Below are 26,261 nucleotides of genomic sequence, written 5' to 3'. Positions count from 1 at the left end.
CGCTGATTACGAATCTGATGTCAGATTTTGAAAATTCAAAATGGCGGATCCAATATGGCGTACCGAAAAATTTAAAATTTGATGGATTTTCATGAAACTTGGTATGTAGGGGTTTTCGAGGTCCCTGATTACGAATCTGATGTCAAATTTTAAAAATTCAAAATGGCGGATCCAGTATGGCGGACAAAAATATAAAATTTGATGGATTTTCATGGAACTTGGTATTTAGGGGTTTTTGAGGTCGCTGATTACGAATCTGATGTTGGATTTTGAAAATTCAAAATGGTGAATCCAATATGGCGTATCGAAAAGTTTAAAATTTGATGGATTTTTATGAAACTTTGTCTTTAGGGGTTTTCGAGGTCGCTGATTACGAATCTGATGTCAGATTTTGAAAATTAAAAATGGCGGATCCAATATGGCGGACGAAAATTTACAATTCGATGAATTTTCATGGAACTTGGTATCTAGGCGTTTTCGAGGTCGCTGATTGCGAATCTGATGTCGGATTTTGAAATTTTAAAATGGTAAATCCAATATGGCGGATAGAAAAATTTAAAATTTGATGGATTTTTATGAAACTTAGTATGTAGAGGTTTTCGAGGTCGCTGATTATGAATCTAATGTCAGATTTTTAAAATTCAAAATGGCGGATCCAATACGGCGGACGAAAATTTAAAATTAGATGGATTTTCATGGAACTTGGTATCTAGGGGTTTTCGAGGTCGCTGATTACGAATCTGATGTAGGATTTTGAAAATTAAAAACAGCAAATCCAATATGGCGGACCGAGAATTTTAAATTCATGAATTTATATGGAGCTTTGAATCTAGGGGTTTTCGATGTCACTGATTACGAATTAGATGTCATATTTTCAATATTCAAAATGTCGCATTTAAAGATAATGGATAAATTTTAGAAACTGTATTAGGTCTTTAATAATTTTTAAATAAGAAACCAACTTACACTTTGCGTGACCCAGAACTAACGACGTGGACTTAGTAAGCCACTAGTTCCAAGCTACATTGGATTTATAATCAGCTACCACAAAAACCCCTACATACCAAGTTTCATAAAAATCCAACGAATTTTAAATTTTAGGTCCGCCATATTAGATCCGCCATTTTAAATTTTTAAAATCTGACTTAAAATTCGTAATCAGCGAACCCGAAAACCCCTAGATACCAAGTTCCATGAAAATCCATCGAATTTTAAATTTTCGGTCTGCCATATTGGATCCGCCATTTTGAATTTTTAAAATCTGACTTAAAATTTATAATCAGCGACCCCGAAAACCCCTAGATACCAAGTTTCATAAAAATTCACCAAATTTTAAAATTCCGGTCCGCCATATTGGATCCGCCATTTTGAATTTTTGAAATCTGACATCAGATTCGTAATCAGGGACCCCGAAAACCCCTAGGTACCACGTGTCATGAATTTTGAATGGAAAAAAAAATTTGGACGTTAAAGGGTTAATATAAGTATTGTATACTTATTTATTTAATACCTAATAATAATACCTAATACCTCATAAAATTTTTATTTAAAATTTTAAATCAAATAATTTAATAGGCTCTGAGACGAATAAAATTTAATTCCTCCGGTGTACAATTATTTTTAAATAATAGCTTATAAAAATTTTGCAAAATATCAAGAAGAAGTCAAGTCAGTGATCCTTCCTCTATTCTACTTCCAAAAAAGTTGGTTGTCAAATATTATTTTCTTTTTAAATGAGAATGTTTTACTAGGAAGTATAGTTTAAATTTGAGATATGAGAAATTATTTATATTTTTCCATGCGTATGTAACGAATAAATAATATTTAATTTGACGTCAATAAAAATAAAAATCTTTAAAGGATTTGCGTAATTGCGTGAAAACAAGTTAAAATTTGCAGCTCCACGCGCAAGTTCAAGAGGAATAGAAGCGAGAAAAAAATATATCAGGAGGCGGTTCAACAATCCATTTTATCTCAGGAAATTATATACGGAAGTTGTAGTGTTTTACAGTTCTTTCAAATACACCATTCACAGAAATGACGTTCTCTATCTTTTTAATGTAAGTAATTTTACACTTTTTTTTAATCCCCTAAAAATGTGCTTTAAAAATAAACGGTAAATTTTTTTTTATTTCATTTGAAAAAATTCCTAAAATATCAATTTTATCTAATTTTTTATTAATAAACTTTTTCTCTGGGTGTAAAAATTTACACCCAGAAATCAAAACCTACGAAATTATTTAATTATTTTTGTTTTATTTGTATAAACTTTTTTTTGTTTGAAATAAAAAATTTATTCGGCAACAATAACATTTTTATTTGAATCAAATTGAATGTATTTTTAAATGAAAAGTTTAGTCAATAAATTATTATTTTCACTCAGTAAAATATTTTATGAACCAAATATTTGTATTAAACAAATTTTCTCGACTTTTCATTTCTTTAAAACAAAAATTTTATTTGGATTATAAATTTTCATTTGAAGGAAGTAAAGTTTTCATTTGATTTGTATAAAATTTATATAACAAATAAATGTTATTTTATTTAACAAATAAATTTCTATTTGGCTGTGAGATAAAAATATTTTCTCTCTGGAGTTTCTCGTTCAGGTGGAATGACAATTTTTTCAAAACTATTTTACTTCTAATATTTTTAAAAATTTATTTTATTATAACTGTTTATAATTAAAAAAATAATTTTTAAATAAAAAAATTTTTGAATGAATCGAACGATCAAAAGTAAAAGGAATAAAAATAAAAAATGAATGCATTAATAAATTAGCATTAAATTATTTTTTCGTTTTAGTTAGAAAATAGTAGAGAGAAAAAATTGAAATTCCATTAAAAATCGTCAAAAGTTTTAACTTTTGACGATTTTTAATGGAATTTCAATTTTCTAAAATAATGAAACATAATGAGTCATAGATCAGTGAAATCTTAACTGACTCAGTTTTGTGACGAGTGCAATTACAATTCGGGAATCCCACTCCAAAACCTATTTGATTTAAACGTTTCTTGCTTTAAAGAGATTTGTGTCTCTTACGAAGAGTACAGGTTTTTTTTAATAGTCATTCATTAAGCAGTTTTTATCAATTGATTTATCTTATATGCCGGATGCAGTTTGAAATTGCAAGATTTGACCATTAATAAAATGTTTTTTTATTTGATAATAATAATTTGTTGAAATTTTTATTATTTTTTAATACATTCTTTTATAATTTTTTATTTTAATTTTAATTTCTATCACTGCTATGTAATAATTTTATTTTTTAATTTTAATTTATTTATTTAACACGTTGGTGAAAATTGCATCGTTTCAAAGCAACAGTTCGAAAGAAAAATAATTTTTTATTCAAAAGTTTTATCTGAAAAAAATTTTATATTCTTGATCAACAACTTAAAAAAATATAAAAACGTAAAAGATTCTCTTCTGAGTAAAAAAAATGCTTTTTTCTTTCAATCGTTGATAAATAAACGAATTGTAAATTGCAAATTTTTAAATTAAATATTTTTCATTCCCAAACATTAATAATTATAATTTTGTTTTGATTATTTTTTTATTTATTCAAATCAGAACAGAAAGAATGAGTTTTTTGGAAAATATTCTGATAATTCCTTCTGATAAATTGTTTTCTATTTCAAAAATAAAAAGAGGAGAATAAAAATTTAAAAATATCAATATTTTAAATTTTAATTCTCATATTATTAAATTTAATATAATAATATTAAATATTAACAATATTAACAATATTAAATAAGATTAATGAAATAATTTTTAATTATTTTCTGACAGATTTTTTTTAGTAAACTTAAGTCCAGTTTTTTTGCGGAAAAGAGAATACACAACTTGTGATAATGAGGAATGTCAAAATGTTGGCAAGTACTAATTAAATATAATTTGTATTATTTTTTTAATTTTTAATGAAATTTTATTAATTTTTCTTTTAAATATTTCCAGCTAATATAATTTTGAGTGGCATGAATCAAACTGTAAATCCCTGTGAAGATTTTTATAGTTTTGTTTGTGGTTCGTGGTCCACTAATCATCCGGTTCCGAAAACAAAAGAAAAGTGGAGTCTCAATACAATGCTTGATGAAAAAATTCAACTTGATTTGAAGAGTAATAAATAAATAATAATAAATAAATAATAAAATAAATAAATAAATAAATAAATATAATTTCTAAGCTTAGAAATAAAAAAATATAAAAATAGCAATAAAACAATGAAATTTTTATTTCAGATATTTTAGAAGGAAATATAACAGATAATGACACACTGGCGTTAAAAGTAGAAAAACAATGGTATTCAGCATGTATGGATGAAGGTAACAAATTTAAAAGAAATTTTTTTTTCTTTTTTTCTTTTTTTTTTAATTTTTATTTCTTTATTTATTAACACCCAGAGAGAAAAATTTTATTTAAACCAAAAATAATTTATTTAACTTAAATAAAAGTATATTATTTCTCTTAGAGCCAACTAGGTTCATTATTTGTTTTAAATAAAAATGTTATTCGGCATAAATGAGGAAAACTTTTATTTGAAGTATTTGAACCAAATAAAATTTTATTCTATTTAATTTATTTAATTGAAATAAATTTTATTTCGAACAAATAAAATGTCTAGTTGGATCTGAGTCAAATATAATTTTTCTTATGGGTATAAGAATAGAATTTTTCTGATTGAAATTTTTTTCTCTTTTAATTTGTTTTTTAGAAAGACTTCGAAAGAAGGGATTCGAACCAGTTAGGAAATTAATAGAAAATGTCGGTGGATGGCCATTGGCTTGCGATAATAATTGTAAATGGAATGAATGCGAATTCTCGTGGCAAAATGTTGCAAAATATTATGCAGGTTTCTTTGGAGAATATAGTTTATTTTCCATTAGCATCGATTCTCTTCCGAATAATTCGAGCATTAAGGTTTTATCGGCAAGTATAAATTTTATATGTTAATTATTTTATACATTGCATTAATTTTTTTTATATTTATTTTCTATTTTTATATTCATAAATAATTCATAAATAAATTTTAATTAATATAGTTATAATTTAAAAATTTTTTTTTAATTTTTATTAATAATTTTTATTTATAATTTTAAAAAAATTTTTATATTTCTCGACAAAAAATAAAATTGAAAGACTTGATTTCAGTTGGATCGTACAAGTTACTCTTTATTTCGAACTTTACTGCCAATCAGTATCGCTGATGATGATGATGATGATAATGATAATAATTACAAAGAAAATGATGATTCTACTTTTATGGAAGAAGAAAAAAAACTTTTGATAACAGTCGTGAGGGCTTATGACAAATCAATAGGGATGACAACAGATTTAAATAATAAGGACATTCAGAAAGTGATCAATTTTAAAATAATGTTGAAGAAGGTAAAAAAAAAATATTTTTATAAAATATGAGTATAAATTAAAGGAATGCTTATTTGAGGATTTTTTCAGATTAAAAAAGTTCAATCTACGAATAATTCTTCATTAATAACTATTCTTGAATTACAACAATTCTACGATCAGCATAAAACTGAATCATCAACAGCTGAGGTATTAAAATATTCCCATAGATTTACACCCAAAGAAAAATATTATTATAAATATTATTTAATATTATTTATATTCACAGTAAATCGTGAGGTATTAAAAAGTGTTGCACCAAAAAAGATTAAAATAATCAATTTTGGTGTTATTTTTTACAATGAATGAAATTTTAGTTCATTAAATTTTTTTATAACTATAAAACATGAAGATATCGACAACTCCGAGTCTTCGACTCGGAGTCATCGATTTCTTCATATTTTATAATAATTAAAGATAACCAAGTAATAAAATCATTATTTTATATTATAACAATATTATACTTCTTCAAAATTATTTTCATTATTTCAATTCAATTATTATTTTCAAAAATTGAAAACTACAATTTTACTTTATATCTATTATTTTTAATAATTTTCCAAAAAGTTCTTTGGCAATTTTCAAATCCATTTGTTTACAACATTCAATTTCACGAAATTTCAATTATTCCTAAATTCTTTAATTAAATGCATATTAGAAAATAAAACCTTCAAATAATATAAAAGAAAATTCAATTAACTTTTTCAAAAAAATTAATTTCAAAATTCAATTATTTCTAAAAATTCACGTTATATTGCTTTTAATATTCAATTATAATCTAAAATTTTAACTAAAATTCCTTTTTATAAAGTGAAAATCAATTTTTATTAGAAAATTCTACAAGAATTTAATTATTTAAATGCAAAAGTAAATAATTTATTGAATAATTGAATATTTCTCAAAATTCAATTCTCATAAAGAATTTTATTAACAAATTTTTAAATAGTTAAATTCTTTTGTCGAATTTTATTAAAACTTGCATGAATATAATTACTTTTTTCAAGGAATTCAATTATAATTGTATGAAAAATAATTGAAACGCTGCGATGAGTTTTATAAGAATTTTCAAATTCATTCGTTTACATTTTAATTTTACAAAATTTTAATTATACGGAAATTCTGCAATTAAATATATATTGAAAAATAAAAACTTGAAATAATTTCAATAAAAATCCTATTAAACTTTTAAAAAGAATTAATTCTACAGAATTGTTTGTCAAAAATATGAAAAATTAAGAATTTTAATGATTTTAGTTTGAAACTTTTTCAAAATTTAATTATTTCTAAAAAACCACGTTACAATGCTTTTAATATTTAATTATAATTTAAAATTTTAACTGAAATTCATTTTTAAAACCATTTTTATTAGTAAATTCTACGAAAATTTCATTATTTAAATACAAAAATAAATAATTTATTAATTTCATGTTTCTTGAAATTAAATTATCATAAAAAATGTTATCAACAAATTTTTTAAATCATTAAATTCTTTGGACCAATTTTAATAAAATTTTTAAAAATAATTACATTTTTCGAGGAATTCGATTAAAATTCCATTAAAAAATAATTGAAATTATGCAATGAGTTTTATTATTTATAAAAATAATTGAATTCCTAAAAGAATTTTATTATTTATGAAAATAATTGAATCCCTGTAAAAATTTTATTATTTATGAAAATAATTGAATCCCTGTAAAAATTTTATTATTTATGAAAATAATTTAATTATTGAGAAAAAATTTATAACAAATAAAAAAAATTAAAAATTTTTTTTTTTTTTTTTTAAATTTAAAATTATAAAATTTGTAAATAATTAAATTCCTGTAAAAATTTTTATTATTTATGAAAATAATTGAATGTTTGCGTAAAATTTTATTCAATTTTTTTTTTATTAATGGAATTCCTTTTAAAAATTTTATTGAAATAGTAGATATTGAAAATCATTGAATTCTAGAAAACTTTTGAAAACAATTGATATTTTGACAAAGATTTTATAGAAATTTTGTAAAATAATTGAATATCAGAGAAGAATTTTATTATTTATAAAGAAAATTGAAATTTTGACGAGAATTTTATTAAATTTTTGAAAATAGTTAAATTCTTAGGAAGAAATTTAATATTTAGGTAAATAATTATTGAATTCTTGGGAAGAATTTTATTAAATTTTTGAAATAATTGAATTCTGCTGAAGAATTTTATTAAATTTTCAAAAGTAATTGAATTCTAGAGAAGAATTTTATTTTTTATGGAAATAATTGAAGTCCTAAAAAGAAATTTAATATTTAGAAAAATAATTGAATTCTTGGGAAGAATTTTTTTGAATTTTTGAAATAATTGAATTCTAGGGAAGAATTTTTAAAAATTTTTTAATAAAATAATTGAATTCTGGGAAGAATTTTATTAAATTTTTGAAAATAATTGAATTCTAGAGAAGAATTTTATTTTTTATGAAAATAATTCAATTCCTAAAAGAATTTTATTATTTATAAAAATAATTGAATCCCTGTAAAAATGTTATTATTTATGAAAAGAATTGAATTCCTAAAAGAATTTTATTATTTATAAAAATAATTGAATCCCTGTAAAATTTTTATTATTTATTATATTATTTATTTATTATTTATTTATGAAAATAATTGAATGTTTGAGTAGAATTTTATTCAAATTTTTTTTAATAATGGAATTCTTTTGGAAAATTTTATTGAAATAGTAGATATTGAAAATCATTGAATTTTAGAAAAGTTTTGAAAATAATTGAAATTTTGTAAAATAATTGAATATCAGAGAAGAATTTTATTATTTATAAAGAGAATTGAAATTTTGACGAGAATTTTTAAAAAATTTTGAACACAATTGAATTTAGTAACTATGTTACTAAGTTAGTAACTAACTTACTAATTTACTATTTTCCCTGGAGAAGCTAAATTCGTTGATTTTTTACAAATCGTTGACTTTGGTTTTTTATTTAAAGTAAAATTTCATTCACTGTTAAAAATAACACCAAAATAGATTATTTTAATCCTTTTTGGTGTTAATTTAATCTTAGAGGGATTAAACTGTTGCAGATTATTTTAATCCATTCTGGTATTATTTTAGCACTTCACGTTTTACTGTACGTGTTATTTAATATTATTATTTTACATTTAATTATTTAAATATTATTTATAAAATTTCAGATCGATTGGCTGGAAATGTTTCGTGCTCTATCAGTGAATTCTGGTGTAAAAATTAATGAGGATGAAAAATTACTACTTCTGGATAAAGTGTATATTATAAAGTTAGCCAAACTCTTGAGTCAAACATCTCACAAAACTATTGGTTAATTTCTTTTATAAATTTCTCCAATTACAGATAAAATAACTAAAATTCTAATTTCAACGTAAAATTATAATTGTTTTTGATTTTCGAAATTATTTTTCAGTAAATTACATTCATTGGACTTTTGTCAAGGATTCTTTGAAGTATTTGGATAAAGAGAAGAGGCAATGGTATTCGAATGCGATGAACTCGATTTATGGAATTAAAGAAGACAAAAAGCGGTTCGTCAAATATTTTTTTTTAAATTATGAACAAAGCCTACTAAACTTTTTAAATAATAAATAATAATAAACTTTAAATATTTTTGAATAAAAGGCCAATATCGTTTTTTTAAACAGATAAGCCTTTTATTTAAAAATATTTAATTATATCTATAATAATCGGTCACTAACTTCAAGAATAAATAATAAACTTTGTTTCAAATTAATTTTATTTGGACCAAATAAAAATTTATTTTTCGAAATAATTTGAAAAATTAAATTTATTCACTGCTGTGTTTATTTTTAACTGAAAATAATTATTTTCAGATGGGAATCATGTATCGAACACTTGCCTCTGGTTTATGGCTATAATCAAGCGTATGTGAAAAAATACTTTTCAGAAAATTTGAAAATCATTGTAAGTGAATAATACCAGTTTACATAATATTGAATATAGTGCATGAATGGAGAATTAATTATTTTAAAGGCTAGCAAAATGGGAGATGAATTACGCGATGGAGTTGAAAAACAAATTTTACGCTCCAATTGGATGGATGAAAAAACGAAAAACTTGGCTCGCGAAAAACTTGAGGCAATGAAATTTCATATTGGTTTTCCGGAGACATTCAAGAATGAGACGTTTTTTGACTACCTCTATAATGGCGTAAGAAAAACAAAAGTTTGATAACAAATTTTCTATTAGTTGCTAATTTATAATTTCAAAATTTTTTTATTTCACACACAGAGAAAAGTATTTTGAATTCAACCTCATTTATTTCAAATCAATTTTTATTTTTTTCAAATTAATTGTATTTGAATTAAATAAAATTTTATTTGATTAAAATTAAATTTCATTTGATTAAAATTAAATTTCATTTGATTAAAACTAAATTTCATTTGATTAAAATTAAATTTTATTTGATTAAAATTAAATTTCATTTGGTTCAAATAAAATTTTTACTTGTGTCAAAGAAAATTTTTATTTAAAAGAAATGAACAATTTTTTAGGCTCTGAAAAAATATACTTTTATTTGACTAAAATTATATTTGGTAGAAATAAAATTTATCTCTGGGTGAAATCTAAAGTAATATAATAATTATTATAAAAAACACTAATTGCATTTGATTCAAATAATACCGATTAATTCAAATAAAAATTTACTTGAGTCAAATAAATTTTACTTAAGCCATTAAATTATATTTGAACCAATAATTTTAGTATTTGAAGCAAATATATATGAATTGAACCATTTAATTGAGTCAAATGAAAATTATTTAACAAAAATAAATATTTAATTGATAATACACAAGTATAATCGTTTATTTTAAACAAAAATTTTTTTTGTAATCATTTTTGAGTAAATAAATAATTTTTTTTAAATTACAGCTCAAATTGGGACCAGATTATTTTAAAAATGTTTTGAGTTACTTTATACATGGAACAAAACAATCATGGGAGAAATTTAGAAATTCAGCTGATAAAAATGAGTAAGTTTTTATTTAATTTATGAAAACTTTTTAAAGTTTTTTTAACTTTTTTTTAATATTACTTTTTAACTTTAAAAAGATTTCATAAATTAAATTAGAAAATTTTTTAAAAAATGTTTATAAATTACATTTACTGTAGGTGTCATTTTAATTTTAATTCGTATTAAGAAAAATGATAATAATTAATTTATAGTATTCTTTATTTTTTTATTTATATTAAATAATGAAAGATAAAAAAAAATTTTTTTTAAATAAAATTTAAAAAATGAAATTAGCTTTAATTTAGTAATTATTGTATAACTATAAATGTTACAAAAATTGTAAAAGAAATTATTTAAGAAGATGAAAAATTAAATAAATTTAAAAATTCAAATTTTAGTTTCGCAATGTTACCAACAACTGCCAACGCCGTTTACTATATGCCCGACAATGCGCTAAGTATAATTTTTCTTTCTATAAATATTTAAAAAATATAAAGATTTTTTTGGAAAAAAATAATTATGAATTAAAAAAATTAAAATTTGTGTATTTTATTATAATATAGCTTTACCAGCTGCTCAGCTTAAATCACCTTTATTCAGCGATGCATTACCAACGTATGTTATTAAAGAAAACTTATACAAAATTATTAGTCGATAATAAAATTTAATTCAAAATCTTTAAAAAATTAAATTTGATCATAATTATAATTATAAATCATAATTTAGTCATAAAAAATTGAGTTTATTTAAAAATATTCAAAAATAAAATTCAGTTTTTATAAAATAAATATTTTCCAGAGCTGTTAATTACGGATCCACTGGTTTTATTATGGCTCATGAAATTTTTCATGGATTTGATAATGAAGGTAAGTTTTGTTTAATTAACGATATTAATTTTGTAATTGTTATAAAATTTACAGCATTTAAACTTTTCTTTTGAAGGTCGAATGTATGACAAAAATGGAAATAAAGTGAATTGGTGGTCAGACCGAATGGTTGAGTTATACGAAGAAAAATCGCAATGTTTCGTTGAACAATTCAATGACTACAAGGTAACTCGATATTATTAAAATATTCTTTAATTATTTTATTTATTTATTATTTTACCTAAAATATTCTTAAATTATTTTATTTATTTATTATTTTATCTAAAATATTTTTTAATTATTTTATTTATTTATTATTTTATCTAAAATATTTTTTAATTATTTTATTTATTTATTATTTTATCTAAAATATTCTTTAATTATTTTATTTATTTATTATTTTTTCTAAAATATTCATTATTATTAGTTCATACATTTTAAAAAAAAAACTAAGTGATTAGGTAATTAGGATAATTAGACAAAAAATTAGAATTTTAGTAAAATTCGAAAAATTTCTCTCAAAAGATAAATGGCGAACTTACTGAAGGGGAAAATATTGCAGACACTGCTGGATTAATTACAGCTTTTGAAGTTTACAAGAATAAAATAAGAAAACACAATAGTAATGATATGAGACTTCCGGGACTTCAAAATATAAGTAGAAAACAACTTTATTTTATTTCATTTGCTGCTGTAAGTTTTTAGATTAATATATAAAATTTTGTTTATATTTTGAATAAAATTTGTTTTTGTATTTATTTTTCAATATAAAAATCCACTGAAAAAAATTTATTTAATTCAAATAAACGATTACTTGTCTATTATTAAATAAATATTTATTAAATTTAATAAATTAAATAATTAAATAAATTAAATTGATTCAAATAATTTTTATTTAAATCAATTAAATGGTTCAATTCATATTTGCTTCAAGTACTAAAATTATTGGGTCAAGTATATAATTTTTGTTATTTAAATAAAAATTATTTGATTCAAGTAAATATTTATTTGGTAATAGGCAAAAAATCGGTTATTATTTAGGTCAAATAAATTTTTTCCCAGTGGCAAAATTTAGGAATTATTAATTTTTGTTAAGTTTAAGAAAAACATTTGTTTAATACTATTTTTTTTCTTTTTAGACATTTTGTAGTAGTTTAACGCCCGAATATAGAGAACAAATGAGGAAAAAAGATGAACATTCAACAACATATTATCGAATTAATGGAGCAGTTTCAAATAGTGAGGAATTTTCGCGAGCTTTTAGATGCTCGAAAAGCTCTCCAATGAATCCTGATCGAAAGTGTCATATTTTTAAATAATTTTTGTCGAAAAGTATTAATAAATTAACACCACAGTTAATTGAATGAATAAATAAATAAAAGAAATTATTGATTACAAATAATATATTTAATGTTATTTTATGAAAATTTCAATTGTAATAATTTAATAAGGTTATTTTTAAATTAAAAAATTCGAAGAAGCATCATTAAAATTTAGTTGATTTTTTAATTGGTTTTTTAAGCTTTTTTGAAGCTTTTACCGATACTTTTAACTATATCTAGAAAATAATTTATATATTCCATAAAATTGTTTTTATAGAAAATTTTTTTTTAGGGTAATTTGTAGAAAATATGTTTTTGTATCAACAAAAAAATCGTTGAATGAAAAAATTGATTTTTTACTATTTTTTTGGAGCAGTTTTTTTGGAGTTGAAAAATAGTCATCAGAATATTTTCTGAACGTTATTTTCTGAGCATTGAATTCGTCTCTAAAAATTTACTGCATAAAAACAATTTTATGGAATATTTAAATTATTTTCTTGACAAAAATTATTTTCAAAAATTGTTTTCCAAGAAATTATTTTGTTAGGATACAATAAATCGACAATTATTATTAAATACAAAACTCTTTAATACTTAATAACAATATTATCTATAACACAATGAGTTATGCGCATAAATAATCGTCTACTTCTAAATATGTACATTCTATGGCTGTTTTTCATTGCCTTCTCCATAAAGAATCTCTTCAAAAGTCACAAATTCAAATAAATTCACAAATTACCGAAATAAAATCGCAACAATTTTTTAAATTTATAGAATTTAGTTGCGTTATCAATTTTAGAGTGTTTTTTTTGTAAATTATTACATTTTATCATTATTTTTTACAAAATTAAAAATTTTTCAATTGCAATAATTTAGTTACATTATTTCTAAATTAAAAATTTAGTTTAAAATAAATAGTTAGGAATTTATAATCACATGTACTTTCTATTTTTTTGCGAAAACGTCGAAATGCAGTATTAATTTTTGAAAAATCATCTATTTCTCCCTAAATTTGAATTAGTAAATTCAAATTTAAATATTTAAATATTCAGATTTAAACATAAATTAAATATTTAATTTAATTTAATTTTTTTTTTAAATATTTAATACTAATTTGAATTAGTGACAGACATTTTCCTTTTGAATTTGTAACTTTTAGTCTTTTATTAATAAATTAGTAGAAATTACTATTTATTAGTAAAATTTACTAATTTAATTTACTGAATTTGACTAATAAATTAGTAGAAATTACTATTTAATAGTAAAATTTTCTGTAATAAATAGTTTTTTCTACTAATTTAATTTACTAAATTTGACTAATAAATTAGTAGAAATTACAATTTATTAGTAAAATTTACTAATTCAAAAGCAAAAATTCAAATTAAGTGAACATTTTAACTAATTCAAATTTAGAGAATTTTTTTTTGTGAATATGTAGATATTATTTAATAATATAAACACATCGCAGTATGAACATTATAATCAGACGCATAAATGCGTGTTTAAAAATATAAAATTCATTTGAAAATTTTCTCTTTAAAAATCATAATGAGAACAGTCAGTTTCACAGATTCGTTGCTCTCTTTTCTTGTTTAAAAACATTTAACAATTTTACAGTTACAAAAACAATCACTTTACATTCTCTCAACAAATTCTGTTTTAAATTAATATTTACACTTATGAGGATCACAATTTCAGTTATTTTTTTTCTCTCTCATGTAGAAGAAAGATTTTTTTTTTCGAAGTATATCAACCCAATCTGTAGACGTACTGTGGTATACTGAGGGCAAATTTTGGAATCGCCATCACAACAGACATTCTGTAAATGATAATTATTTATTAATTTTTGAATTTTTGAATTAAAATAATTTAAAATTTAACGTAATTTAACGTTTTATTCAAATTTAGTCATATTTACTTTATGTCATGCAAAAGAATGTGAAATTATCAAAATATTTTACTACAATTATCAATCTGTAATCTGTAAAAATTGATAATTGATTATTAACCGCTTAAGTGCTCTGGCAATGATTTAAAGAGTAATTGTAAGAAAAACAAATTTTTTACCCAGAAAACAATATTTTTTTTGTCGACAAATTTTTATTTTTTAAACTGTTGATGAACTGTTTTAATGTTGATGTAACTGTTGTTAAAAAAAATTGTTTGCCAAAAATTTGGATAGAAAAAAAAAATTGTTTTCATTAAATCGTTTATTTTATAAACGTTGTGAACTTTACCAACGTTAAAATTTTTTGCTATTGACACTTGAGAGGTTAATTTTTGAATTTTTACACTTTTGTTTTATTATATAATAATTATAATAGTAAATTTACTTTGTCATGCAAAAGATGAATCGAAATTCTTTTTTACTCACTGTCGTGTTTTAATGATAGTCCAATCACCATATTCCACCACCATAGAAAAATTTATCTATTTACTTAAGCATTTACAGTTTTTATATGAGGCACAAAAGAATTAACATATTCTGAAAAAGCTTCATGATTAAGAAAATGCTGTTCGATAAATTTTATTCAAACAGGAACAAATCTTCAAATATTTTTGAAGAGAAGATATTTTGTCTCTATAGTCAGAGAAATGTTCAATTTGAACCAAATATAATTTATTTGGTCTAAATATAATTTATTTGAGTCAAGTAAAAGTATTTCAAACTTCTAATAAAATATTTCTAAACATTTTTTTGAAAAGCTTCCTTTGAGATTAAAATCTCCGTCTTGGGAAAAGCTTCCACTGGAATATAGAAGAAAGCTTTTCTAAACATTTCAGTGAAGGAAATTCTTCATTTCGAAATGAATTTTTGTGCTTTATGCTCTTTTAAAAAATTAGGAACGTAGCTTTAAAATACTTTATTGGAAGACTGAATAAAAAGAACTAAATAAAAATGATAGGAAAAATTCGCAAAAAATTGAGAAAAATTGAGAAAGTTGTGTGTTCTAAAATAATAGCAGAGCACAGGTAATAATAGAAACGAATTTATTAACACTTATAATAGATTATTATTTAATACTTTAGAGTATATTATACTACTGAGTTGCAACATTTTTCGCTACGAAACCCCTGAAACATACAATATGCCAAACGATTACGGATTCACCAGTGTTTAAAAATTGAAGTTATAGATTTCTTAATTTTCTATTGCTATGAAAATTTACATTTTCTACAACATGAAATTTTATATTTACAGAGTCTTAACACTTATTGAGATCAGTATTGCATTTTCAATTTTTTTTTTTTATAGATTTTTACATCTAGAAAAAGCTAATAACCAAAGTTGATTCGATTTTATTTTGATTGAGTCAAATAAATACAGACCCAATTTTTCAAAGTACTTTTAATTTCTACTGAATTTGACAGCAGAGGTAATAATTTAATTTCTTTCTGAAGTTCGTTGTTTGTTAATAAAAAAATGTAGTATAGATTTTTTACATTTGTTAGTACAGAATAATTTTATACCATCACCAAGAGAAGTGTTTTGATTATATGTTAACTAAAGTAGATGAGAAATGATTTTATGTATTAATGATTTCATGTCAAACTTGTTTTTAATTTTCTATTATGGTTTTGGTGTGTAGGTTTCATGCCACCAATCTTGTACATACGAGAGAGCAAGGCCATTGTATATCCAGGCACGCCAGCCAATTTTTGTTTCGCCATCAATTCTTGACTCGAGACTCTGACAAAGAGCCTTTCTGTCGTGGCTTCTTCCACTCCTCAGATCGCAGAGCAGCCTTTTGCGGCACTCGTCATTGCATGCCGGTCTCACTGGCGAATCTTTGTAGTAATGCCTGTTAAAAATATTTTTCATTTTTAACTTTTAATTTTTTTTTCATTTTTCATTAAAAAATTATTGCCTATTGACAGTAGTTAATTTATTTGGCTTTCCCTGTAGGGGTCATACACATCATGTCAAAGTAAAAACCTAGTAAGTACCTTTTCCGTAAGTGGACGTCGATTTTACGGAAGATGTGGTTACTAGCTTTTCACTTTGGATAGCACATCTACTATCCAAAGTGAACGTCGACTTTACGGAAGATGTGGTTACTAGCTTTTCACTTTGGATAGCACATCTACTATCCAAACTGAACGTCAACATTACGGAAGATGTGGTTACTAGCATTTCACTTTGGATAGCAGATGCTATAGCATCTGCTATCCAAAGTGAAAAGCTAGTAACCACATCTTCCGTAAAGTCGACGTTCACTTACGCAAAATGTAGTTATAAATTAATTTAATTAGTAGAACAAAACAAAAATTACTTGTAGTAAAGGTCGAAAGTCATCGGTTCACTGGACATCTTGTCAATCAGAGAATCCCAGTCCTTGGGCAGAAGAGAAGACATCTGATAAGCTTGTCTTGCACTATACGATTTGTACCAGAATGGATAGTCGTACAAATTGGCCTCCTTTAGGTTCATTACCCAACTCTCATGATCGACTACCATCTTTAATAATATTTTTTCCCGAATTAGTAAAAAAATTTCCCTTTTAAAAAACTATTCACTGAGAATAAAGTAGCAAAGAGCGAACTTTTTCTTACCCTCGTCGTTTTTGCATGATCGCCATCGACATAGTATATTCGATAGCCAGGATTAAGATCATAGTAAGGCGAAACAGAGGGTCCTACGTAGGCAATGCTCAATGCTCTTCCAAGATCAGTGGTGTCGTAAAATACCTCAAACTCATCGAAATGCGTGTGACCAAAGAATTGTGCCGTTATTGTTGATTCATACCTGTTTTTGTGGTGAAAAGAAAATCTTGTTTTAAATTCCATTTGCGTTCTCAAGAAAGTTGGAATTTAGGAGCCGGTTTCAAATTCAAAACAATTGAGGACCCGCGGATCAAAGAACTGACACTTGCTGACGCAACTTACCGATTTATTATGTGATAGTAATTTCTAGACCAAATTTTTAAACAATCGGCGTGTCCAGGCGGAATATGTCCAATAATGTGCACCTTCTCGCCACTCATTTCTGCCGTTTGCAGTTCGTAGATTAACCACTGCAGTTCATTAACTGGATCCGTACTGTTTATCAATAGCCACCAATTTTTATTGTTACAGTAATTTGTGTTTATGGATAGAATTCGAAAACCCGGTCGTACTAGAACTGAATAGTAGGCTCCCATTCTGACCGTTCGAGAGACTGCTGAAGGTAACCATTTTTTCCACTGGATATCGAGTTCGTCGTACAGCCACGATATACTGTCATTGTCGGTTATGAATTGTGGTGGAAAACTGAAATATTGGTAATTTTTTTAGTTACATTTTGAAAGTGGAAAATTCATAGTTGTAATGATTTCAATTGTTGGTGATTCCAGTTATGTGAAAATAATATATTACCTATTTACTGGTGCACTTTCGTGATTCCCAAGAGCGGGAAAAATGGGTATTTTGGGGAAGTGCTCGATCATTTGTTGAACTGTATCCCTTAATATGTTTAGGTTTTCTTCCCTCGTTTGGTTCCAAACGTCGTGAGGTGGCAGGTCTCCAGTCCATAGAATGTAGTCTATATCCTGTTTTGATGCAAAGAATTAATTTATTATAGTGAGTACATATATTGAAATAATTTTTCAAGCAAAAATTGAAATTTTTACCGCGCACGCGCGAGTCTCGACAGACCACGTGTTTGTAAAATCATCCTCAGTTTCGAATTTCAGTTTCTAATTAAGTGAGTGTTAATTTCGGGAATGTTCGAATTTAATCGCGATCGAATTTTAATTTTTATTAATCTACATTATTTTGGATATTTTAACAAAATCCGAGATCAATAATTTTAATATTTTTCGAGAAAAAAAGTGATTTGCAAATTAATATTAGGCGACGATCACGTGACCCAGTCACAGAATGGATGCCAACAACGTGCGAGTGCAGCTGAAGGATGGAGATCGGATTCAATCAGTAATTTCTCTGTAAGTTTACTCTAATTTTTTATGGCAAAAAATATTTTTCAGATACGGTTGTATTTTTTATAATTTTCTCTATTTTCTTTCTATATCATGGTTATTATGCTATGTAATAAAAATTTAATAATTAAACGCATAATTTATTATTTTCAAACATCAACTTTAATATTTGAATAATTACAGATTCAAAATTTTAAATATTCATTTATTTACTAAATAATTATTATTGTACATTATATTCAAAAACTTTAATAAAATTCTTCATAGCAATTCAATTATTTTCAAAAAATTATAATAGAAATCTTTGTACGAATTCGTTTTTCTCATAAATAGTAAACTTCTTCGTGGAAATTCAATTTTATTAAAAATAAATTTTAATAAAATTCTACAATAAAAGAGAATTGAATTATTTTCAGTATAATTTGAAATAAATTCGTCGATAAAATGTGCAAGAAGTCAATTATTTTCATAAATAATTAACGTTTTTGCAAGAATTCGATTATAATAAAATCTCTTAAATGAATTCAATTTTTTTTAAAATTTTAAAAAATTTTTCGAAAAAATTCAATTATTTTCATAAATAATAATTTTTTTTTTATAAAAATTCAATTATTTTCAAAAATTAATAAATATTTTTTTAGAAAAATTCAATTATTTTCATAAATAATAAATTTTTTTTAGAAAAATTCAATTTTTTTTATAAATAATAAATTTTTTTAGATAAATTCAATTATTTTCAATTTAATTCTAATGAAATTGAATTATTTTCATAAGTAATAAATTTTTTTAGAAAAATTCAATTTTTTTATAAATAATAAATTTTTTTAGATAAATTCAATTATTTTCAATATTGATTTCTAATAAAATTTAATAATTTTCATGAATAATACAATTTTCTACATGAATTAAATTATTTTCATAAATATTAGAATTTATTAGATAAATTCAAATATTTTCAATTTAATTTTAATAAAATTCCATTATTTTTATAAATATTAAAATTTTTTAGAAAAATCGGAAAAATTCAATTATTTTCATAAATAATAATTTTTTTTAGAAAAATTCAATTTTTTTATAAATAATAAATTTTTTTAGATAAATTTAATTATTTTCAATATTGAATTCTAACAAAATTTAATAATTTTCATGAATAACAAAATTTTCTACATGAATTAAATTATTTTTATAAATATTAGAATTTATTAGATAAATTCAAATATTTTCAATTTAATTTTAATAAAATTCCATTATTTTTATAAATATTAAAATTTTTTAGAAAAATCGGAAAAATTCAATTATTTTCATAAATATCAAATTTTTTTAGAAAAATTCAATTATTTTCAATTTAATTTTAATAAAATTCAATTATTTTCATAAATAATAAAATTTTCTAGATGAATTCAATTACTTTCAAAATTTTTTATAACATACTTTATAAGAATCAAGTTATTTTTAATGCAATTATAATATTCAATTCCTCGAAAGAAGTTCATTATTTTCAAAAATTTCCAAACAATTGTTAAAAACAAATCAATTTTTTTTCAAAAATATTAATATATGTAATTCTACACAACAATTGAATTATTTCACATTTAAAGTTATAAAAGAATTACAAAAATTCAATTATTTTTATAAACAAATATAATTCTTTAGCTGTATTCAATTATTTTTCACTGGAATTCAATTCCAGTTAAATTTCTCGAAAAAAATTCAATTTTTTTTAATTTTAATAAATTTTTAGCAAAATTTTATTTATTTTCATAAATAATTGACTTCTTTTGATAATTTCAATTATTTGAAATATAATTTTTAATAAAATTCCTCGCAAGAATTTAATTATTTTCAAAAATATTACAATATTCTTCGCATAAATTCAATTATTTTTATAAATAATAAAATTCTTTAGAGGAATTTTCAATTATTTTGAAAAATTTCTTACAAATTTTTTTATAAGAATTCAATTATTGTCCGCATAGAATTATAATTGAATTCCTCAAAAAAAGTATTCATTATTTTCAAAAATTTTTATACATATTTATTAAAAACAATTCTTTTTTTTTAATTTTAATAAAATTCTATGCAGCAATTTTAAATTCTTTCATATTCAATTATAAAATACTTATAAAATTTTTGAGGAAGATAGTTTGTGAAGAACTTTTATTTACATATTTTTGAAATTAAGTTGAATTTTTAAATACATATTACACTGAAAAATTTTAAAGTTGTTGAAATTTCATACACTGTAAAAAGAAAGGTACTAATTTAGTACCAAAATTGGTACTAAATCGTAATTTGGTTCTATTTTAGTACCGAAATCAGCTCTAATTTAGAACCTTTTTTTTATAGTGTAAAATTGAATTGTTAAATAATTGCGGATTTCAGTATTAATTTAGATAGATTTTTTTTTATTTAATAAATAATTGAATTCTCAAGGAACTTTTTAAAAAATTGTTCGTTTCAAGTGAAATTAATTATTTATATTCAAAGTATAAGCTAATTTATAACACAGCTTTTATCACAGTACACAGAAAAAAAGAAGTGTTGTTTTAACACTAAAAATAGTGTTAAAACAACACGCAACATTTTTAACCGACACTGTGTGATTTTAACACTTCATTGGTGTTAAAATAACACAGGAGTGTGTTAAATTAACACTAGAGGGTGTTAAATTAATAAAAATTTTTAATGGAGTTAAAATAACACCAAAATTGTGTTAAAATAACACCATCTGAAAACTGCAGGCAACAAATTTAACACATATTTCTTTCTGTGATTCTAAGGATATCAAATTGAGACAAAAATAAATGAATCAAAACGTTGCTTCGCAACAGTTTTGATTCATTTATTTTTGTCTCAATTTGATATCTTTAGAAAATCTATGGATTACTATGTTAGAATTTAAATAATGGTTGCTTAAAGGTCCCTACTGACTTAATTAGGTAAACAAATCAAGTGTTTTAAAAACCGTATGGACTACTTACAGTGTGTGTTGTTGCAATATGATTCAACATGTGGTCGACAGTTCTCTTAGGAGTGTCACATTTTCTGTAATCTCCCCATCTTCCGGCAGCGGCAGAAGCGGTGAGGGGACGTCCATTAGTATATCGACAACAAAGGGGTTCATTGCACTCGGCATTTGAACCCTCCATGTAGTAAGGATCGTAATGAGTGTCAGATATGTGAAGGACCTTGAAGGTCGGAGCACCTTCCTTGGGCGGAATAGGTGGTTGAATAGGCGGCTTATTCACAGGTGGGAAGGCCACTTCCCATTCATGCTGCGGATTATACGTATCTTCACATGCATCTCCAATTACAAAGCTGCAAATTTGAGCTGGCCCCAAATCGATCTGCTTCAAAACGTATATCACTTCACCCTGCAAGAATTTAGTTTTTAGAAAATGCCTAGCTCTCTTAGTATTAGGACCAGTTTCACGAATAGCCTTTAAATTATTTAGAGGTCCGGGCTGGCAACTATAGTGGTCACCATTTATTTTGACGAATCCGTATGATTTAACATTATAGCAGACAGTGCTGAATTTAAGCCTGACCTTAAATTAAGATTTACTTTTTCCTGTGACAAATCATGAGCCGTTAAACCAGCTTTAATCTTAAATTAACTTTTAATTGTGCTTGGCGGAATTAGCCCTTATTGTTCAGTAGAAGAACAAAATCTTACCCCAAAAAGATCAGTAACTCCAGAGCAGACTCGGGGGCTTTGAATTTTGAAATAGGTACAAAATTGATAAATATGCTGTAGAATTTCGTTGTCACTTTTTCCTGATTTGATGTAGTGCTGCAAAAGACCAGCTCCCACTTTACATGCCGAGCATGATACTTTAGACATGACGGAGGTTTCAACCTCTATCATAACTTGTCTCAAATCTAAAAGTTTCACTGCCTTGTCAACAAACAGGGAAAGATGGCCTCCTTGTTGGGTACTTTCCATGTTCCACAACATTCGCGAATAATTCACCTGCAAAAAATTATAGTTTGATAAATATCTTTTTTTCAAAAAGAATACAAAAAATTAAAGTTTTTCTTTCTCTATAGACAATACAATTTCGTTATCTCTATTTTATAATTTTTTACCTAACATAACAGGTTGGATAGAAACTATAAATTATCTGCACGTTATTGTTGATTATTTGAATAATGTAAATATTTCTTCATACAGTGAAATTAAAAATAAAAAAACTTCAGTATTTTTGGTATTAAAAATGGTTATCACAGGTCAGGGAAATCAAGATATTTAGGGAAGAGTCAGGTAAAGAAGAATTGGTCAGGAAAATCAGGGAAAAATCAGAGAATTTTATAATTAAAAACACTAAAAAAGTTGAATTTTGGAGAAGTCACAAATGATTGCAAAAATTCAATTATTTTCAAAAGCAATAAAATTCTTCGCAGAAATTCAATTTGTCCAAAATTTTTTTTTTAATCTCAATTATCTTCTAATAAATAAATAAATAAATAAATAATTAAATAAATAAATAAAATAAATAAATAAATTAGAGGTTATAGAGAACTTTGATTATTTTCAATAAAATTTCTCGAAAGATTTCAATAATTCTAAAATTTTTTGATAAATTACTTGTCAGCATTCCAATTATTTTAAATTCTTTGCAAGAATTCAATTATTTTCAAAAATTTAATAAAATTCTTCCCAAGAATTCAATTATTTTCATAAATAATCAAATTCTTCCCCAGAATTAAATTATTTTCAAAATTCAATAAAATTCTTCCCCAGAATTCAATTATTTTCGAAAATTTAATAAAATTCTTCCACAAAATTCAATTGTTATTTTCGAAAATTTAATAAAATAATTAATTCGCAATAATTCAATTCTTTTCGTAAATAATAAAATTTACCGCAAAATTTCAATTAGTTTTCATATAATTTTAATTCGTCGAAAGAATTCAATTCTTTAAAAATTGATTGATTAAATTCTTTATGAGAATTCAATTTCAAAAAAACGTTCAATTATTCAATAAATTATTTATTATTGTATTAAAATAATTCAATTCTGGTAGAATTTTCTCATAAATAGGTAGAATTTTCTCATAAATATTGATTTAAAAATTAATTTTAAATAAAAATACTGTATAAAAATTCTGTAAAATTAGTTTGTTTGGAAAAGTTTAATTGAATTTTTTAAAAAATTTTTCAAGTTTTTATTTTTTAAATATTTAATTGCAGAATTTCTGAATAATCAACATTTCGTAAAATTGAATTGCTAACAAATTAATTTTAAAATTCCCAAAGAGCTTTCTCAAAAATTATTAAATATAATAGATAATTGAATTCTTTCGGAGAATTTCAACAAAATTTTTGAAAATAATTACATTTTTCGAAGAATTTACCTACTTATAATATTGTATTGAAAATAATTGAAATTCTTCGAAGAATTTTATTATTTAGGAAAATAATTGAATTTTGCAACGATTTTTTATTACATTTCTTTTAAATAATTGTAATCCTGTGAAGAATTTTATTATTTATGAAAATAATTGAATTCTTGCAACGACTTTTATTAAATTTTTGTTAAATAATTGAAATCCTGTGAAGAATTTTATTATTTATGAAAATAATTGAATTCTTACAACGAATTTTATTACATTTTTTTAAATAATTAAAATCATTTAAAAATTTTATTTCAAAAATTAATTAATTTATTTATTAATAATTTATTATTATTATTATTCTTATTTATTTATTTAATTTTAATTTATTAATTTATAAAATTAAAATTTTATTTCAAATTAAAATTTTTAAAAATTTGAGTTTAATTGAATTGCTAACAAAATAATTTAAAAATTCCCAAAATTCCCAAAGAGCTTTTTCAAAAATTATTAAAAATAATTGATAATTGAATTCTTTCGAAGAACATTATCAAAATTTTTGAAAATAATTACATTTTTCGAAGAATTTACTTGAAATTTTATTAAAAATAATTGAAATCCTGTGAAGAATTTTATTATTCAGGAAAATAATTGAATTCTTGCAATTAATTTTTAAAAATTTTTTTTTAAATTGAAATCCTGTAAAGTATTTTATTATTTATAAAAATAATTGAATATTCTTTCAAAGAATTTTATTACATTTTTGTTAAATAATTGAAATTATTTAAAAAATTTATTACTTGTAAAAATAATAAATTGAATTCTTGCGAAGGATTTTATTAAAATTTTTCTAAATAATTTAATTTAAAAAAAAAAATTTATTGAAATTTAAATTATTATAAAACATGAAGATATCAATCACTCCGACTTTCCAATTAAAGAATATTCTTTAGGGTCAGGGAAAAAATCAAAATCAATCAGGAAAAAGTCTGGAAATCAGGGAAAAACAAAATTAATTTTTTATGGCAATCCTTTTCGAAAATATTTTTTCCCCTGGTGGTTATTTTTAGCTTCGCGATTATTTTACTCAATTCTTGTAATATTTGTAATTTGTACATTTATATCTCATGTAGTATTGCAAATTGATGAATAATGCATAATAAAAAAAAAATATTTGTATTTTTCTGACGATGCAACTACAGTGAAAGGATTTTGGTATGGAAAGTGAAAGTAAAGGATTGAATTGTCCAGAAAAAGAAAGATAGTAAAACGGAATTACTTCAAGGCCACTATAAGCTTTATACACTTTGTGTTTAGAAAAAGAACAAAATGACTCGAATTTCCTGATGGTAGTTAAGCATTAAGTGCGAAATACTACTTTTACATCATGGTTAGACTTTTACATAATAATTTACTTTCTCGCAATATTTTTCAGTACAATTTTTTTTTTTTTATTGTTGAGATTTAACATTTTTTTATATAAACAATTTTTATTTTTAATTTAGGTAAATAAATTCCGAGCTCGGTCGAGTGTTTTTTTTTTAATAACTTTCGCCACTTGTGCGACTAAATTGGTTCTTCAATTTTAGAAATGTTTATTTAGAAATTTTTTTTATGAAATTAAATTTTTCTTAAAGAATATTTTTTGCTAACAAATAATTAAAATTTGAAGCCACTCTTTAAACTTGAATTAGTGAAAAGTCTACTAATTTGAATTAATAAATATTTCTCCTATAACTTTTCATCGAAATTTCTGTAAAAAAAAAATTAAGAACTACTAAATAAAATTTAAAAATTAGTAAAATTCAAAAATTGAAAAATTAGTAAAAATTTAATTTGAATTAAAATTAGTGCAATTTTTTTTTTTTCAAATTTTTTGGTTTTGAATTAGTGGACAATCTTTTTATTAATTTAGAGAGTCGATAGAATGTTTAAAAGAAATGAAAAGTGCTTTACCCTGGAATACTGTTCTTTATTCATTCCGTTGATAACAACCGATTCAGTTGTTGATGAAAGTTGATGAACTTTTTGAGTAAATGGAAGAATTGTCACACTATAGTTAAGAGTATCATTTTTTTTTTGCCACCATTCTTCAGCTACTCGTGTCCAATTTGTGGACTCGATTTCTGCTTCTTTTCTTGACACTGTAGGTTTTCCTGTTTTTCAATTTCGGAAAAAGAAAATTCCAAGTTAAATTAAAAATTTTTTTTTTAATTTTTAAAAAATTAAAAAAATTTTTTGAAACAATGTTTACACAATGAAAATAATTTTTGGGGTAAATAAGAACTAAATTAATTCGATCATTAGTAATCAAATAATAGTAAGAGTAATGACAATAGAATAATTCTTTATTGAGTCACTGAATTATTTCTTTATAGTCACAATTCACAAATGAATTAAAGATTCAGATATAATTTAAAAA

General features: G+C 23.0%; 2 protein-coding genes across 5 annotated transcripts in view; one reads left to right on the top strand and one right to left on the bottom strand.

Moving 5' to 3' along the window:
* Window positions 1-1,947: 1,947 nt before the first annotated feature.
* Window positions 1,948-12,663, top strand: LOC122501917 (neprilysin-4-like). The gene is made up of 18 exons (XM_043611703.1): window positions 1,948-2,060; window positions 3,793-3,875; window positions 3,958-4,119; window positions 4,242-4,325; window positions 4,715-4,929; window positions 5,152-5,388; window positions 5,458-5,556; window positions 8,583-8,724; window positions 8,828-8,945; window positions 9,252-9,342; window positions 9,412-9,588; window positions 10,312-10,412; window positions 10,792-10,850; window positions 10,957-11,008; window positions 11,192-11,259; window positions 11,336-11,445; window positions 11,785-11,952; window positions 12,399-12,663. Exons 1-18 carry the CDS (start codon window positions 2,038-2,040, stop codon window positions 12,576-12,578), a joined length of 2,169 nt encoding a protein of 722 aa, XP_043467638.1. The 5' UTR covers window positions 1,948-2,037; the 3' UTR covers window positions 12,579-12,663.
* A 1,314-nt stretch (window positions 12,664-13,977) lies between these two features.
* The window catches only part of LOC122501919 (sphingomyelin phosphodiesterase), a 34,449-nt gene continuing 22,165 nt past the window's right edge, over window positions 13,978-26,261 (bottom strand). For 2 of the 4 annotated variants that reach the window (XM_043611705.1, XM_043611707.1), the window contains exons 3-11: window positions 25,796-25,995; window positions 22,179-22,475; window positions 21,484-21,876; window positions 17,940-18,112; window positions 17,472-17,834; window positions 17,139-17,331; window positions 16,859-17,043; window positions 16,202-16,387; window positions 13,979-14,403 (exon numbers count right to left, since the gene is read on the bottom strand). In XM_043611705.1, coding sequence (XP_043467640.1) covers window positions 14,334-14,403; window positions 16,202-16,387; window positions 16,859-17,043; window positions 17,139-17,331; window positions 17,472-17,834; window positions 17,940-18,112; window positions 21,484-21,876; window positions 22,179-22,475; window positions 25,796-25,995 — 2,060 coding nt within the window. In that variant the 3' untranslated portion in view covers window positions 13,979-14,333. Of the gene's footprint in view, window positions 14,404-15,558; window positions 15,660-16,201; window positions 16,388-16,858; window positions 17,044-17,138; window positions 17,332-17,471; window positions 17,835-17,939; window positions 18,113-21,483; window positions 21,877-22,178; window positions 22,476-25,795; window positions 25,996-26,261 lie in introns of those variants that run through there. The other 2 variants (XM_043611706.1, XM_043611708.1) reach the window with 2 other exon arrangements.

Source organism: Leptopilina heterotoma, unplaced genomic scaffold, assembly GCF_015476425.1.
Source record: "Leptopilina heterotoma isolate Lh14 unplaced genomic scaffold, ASM1547642v1 Lhet_218, whole genome shotgun sequence".
Lineage (NCBI taxonomy): Eukaryota > Metazoa > Arthropoda > Insecta > Hymenoptera > Figitidae > Leptopilina > Leptopilina heterotoma.
This window is presented reverse-complemented; position numbering and strand designations above follow the sequence as displayed.

Bases quoted from the DNA above. Each gene is read 5' to 3' on its own strand.
- LOC122501917 (XM_043611703.1), top strand. From the start codon at position 2,038: ATGACGTTCTCTATCTTTTTAAT. The intron at 3,876-3,957 runs GCAAGTACTAAT...AAATATTTCCAG, and splicing joins TGAGGAATGTCAAAATGTTG to CTAATATAATTTTGAGTGGC. The intron at 11,260-11,335 runs GTAAGTTTTGTT...TTTCTTTTGAAG, and splicing joins TCATGGATTTGATAATGAAG to GTCGAATGTATGACAAAAAT.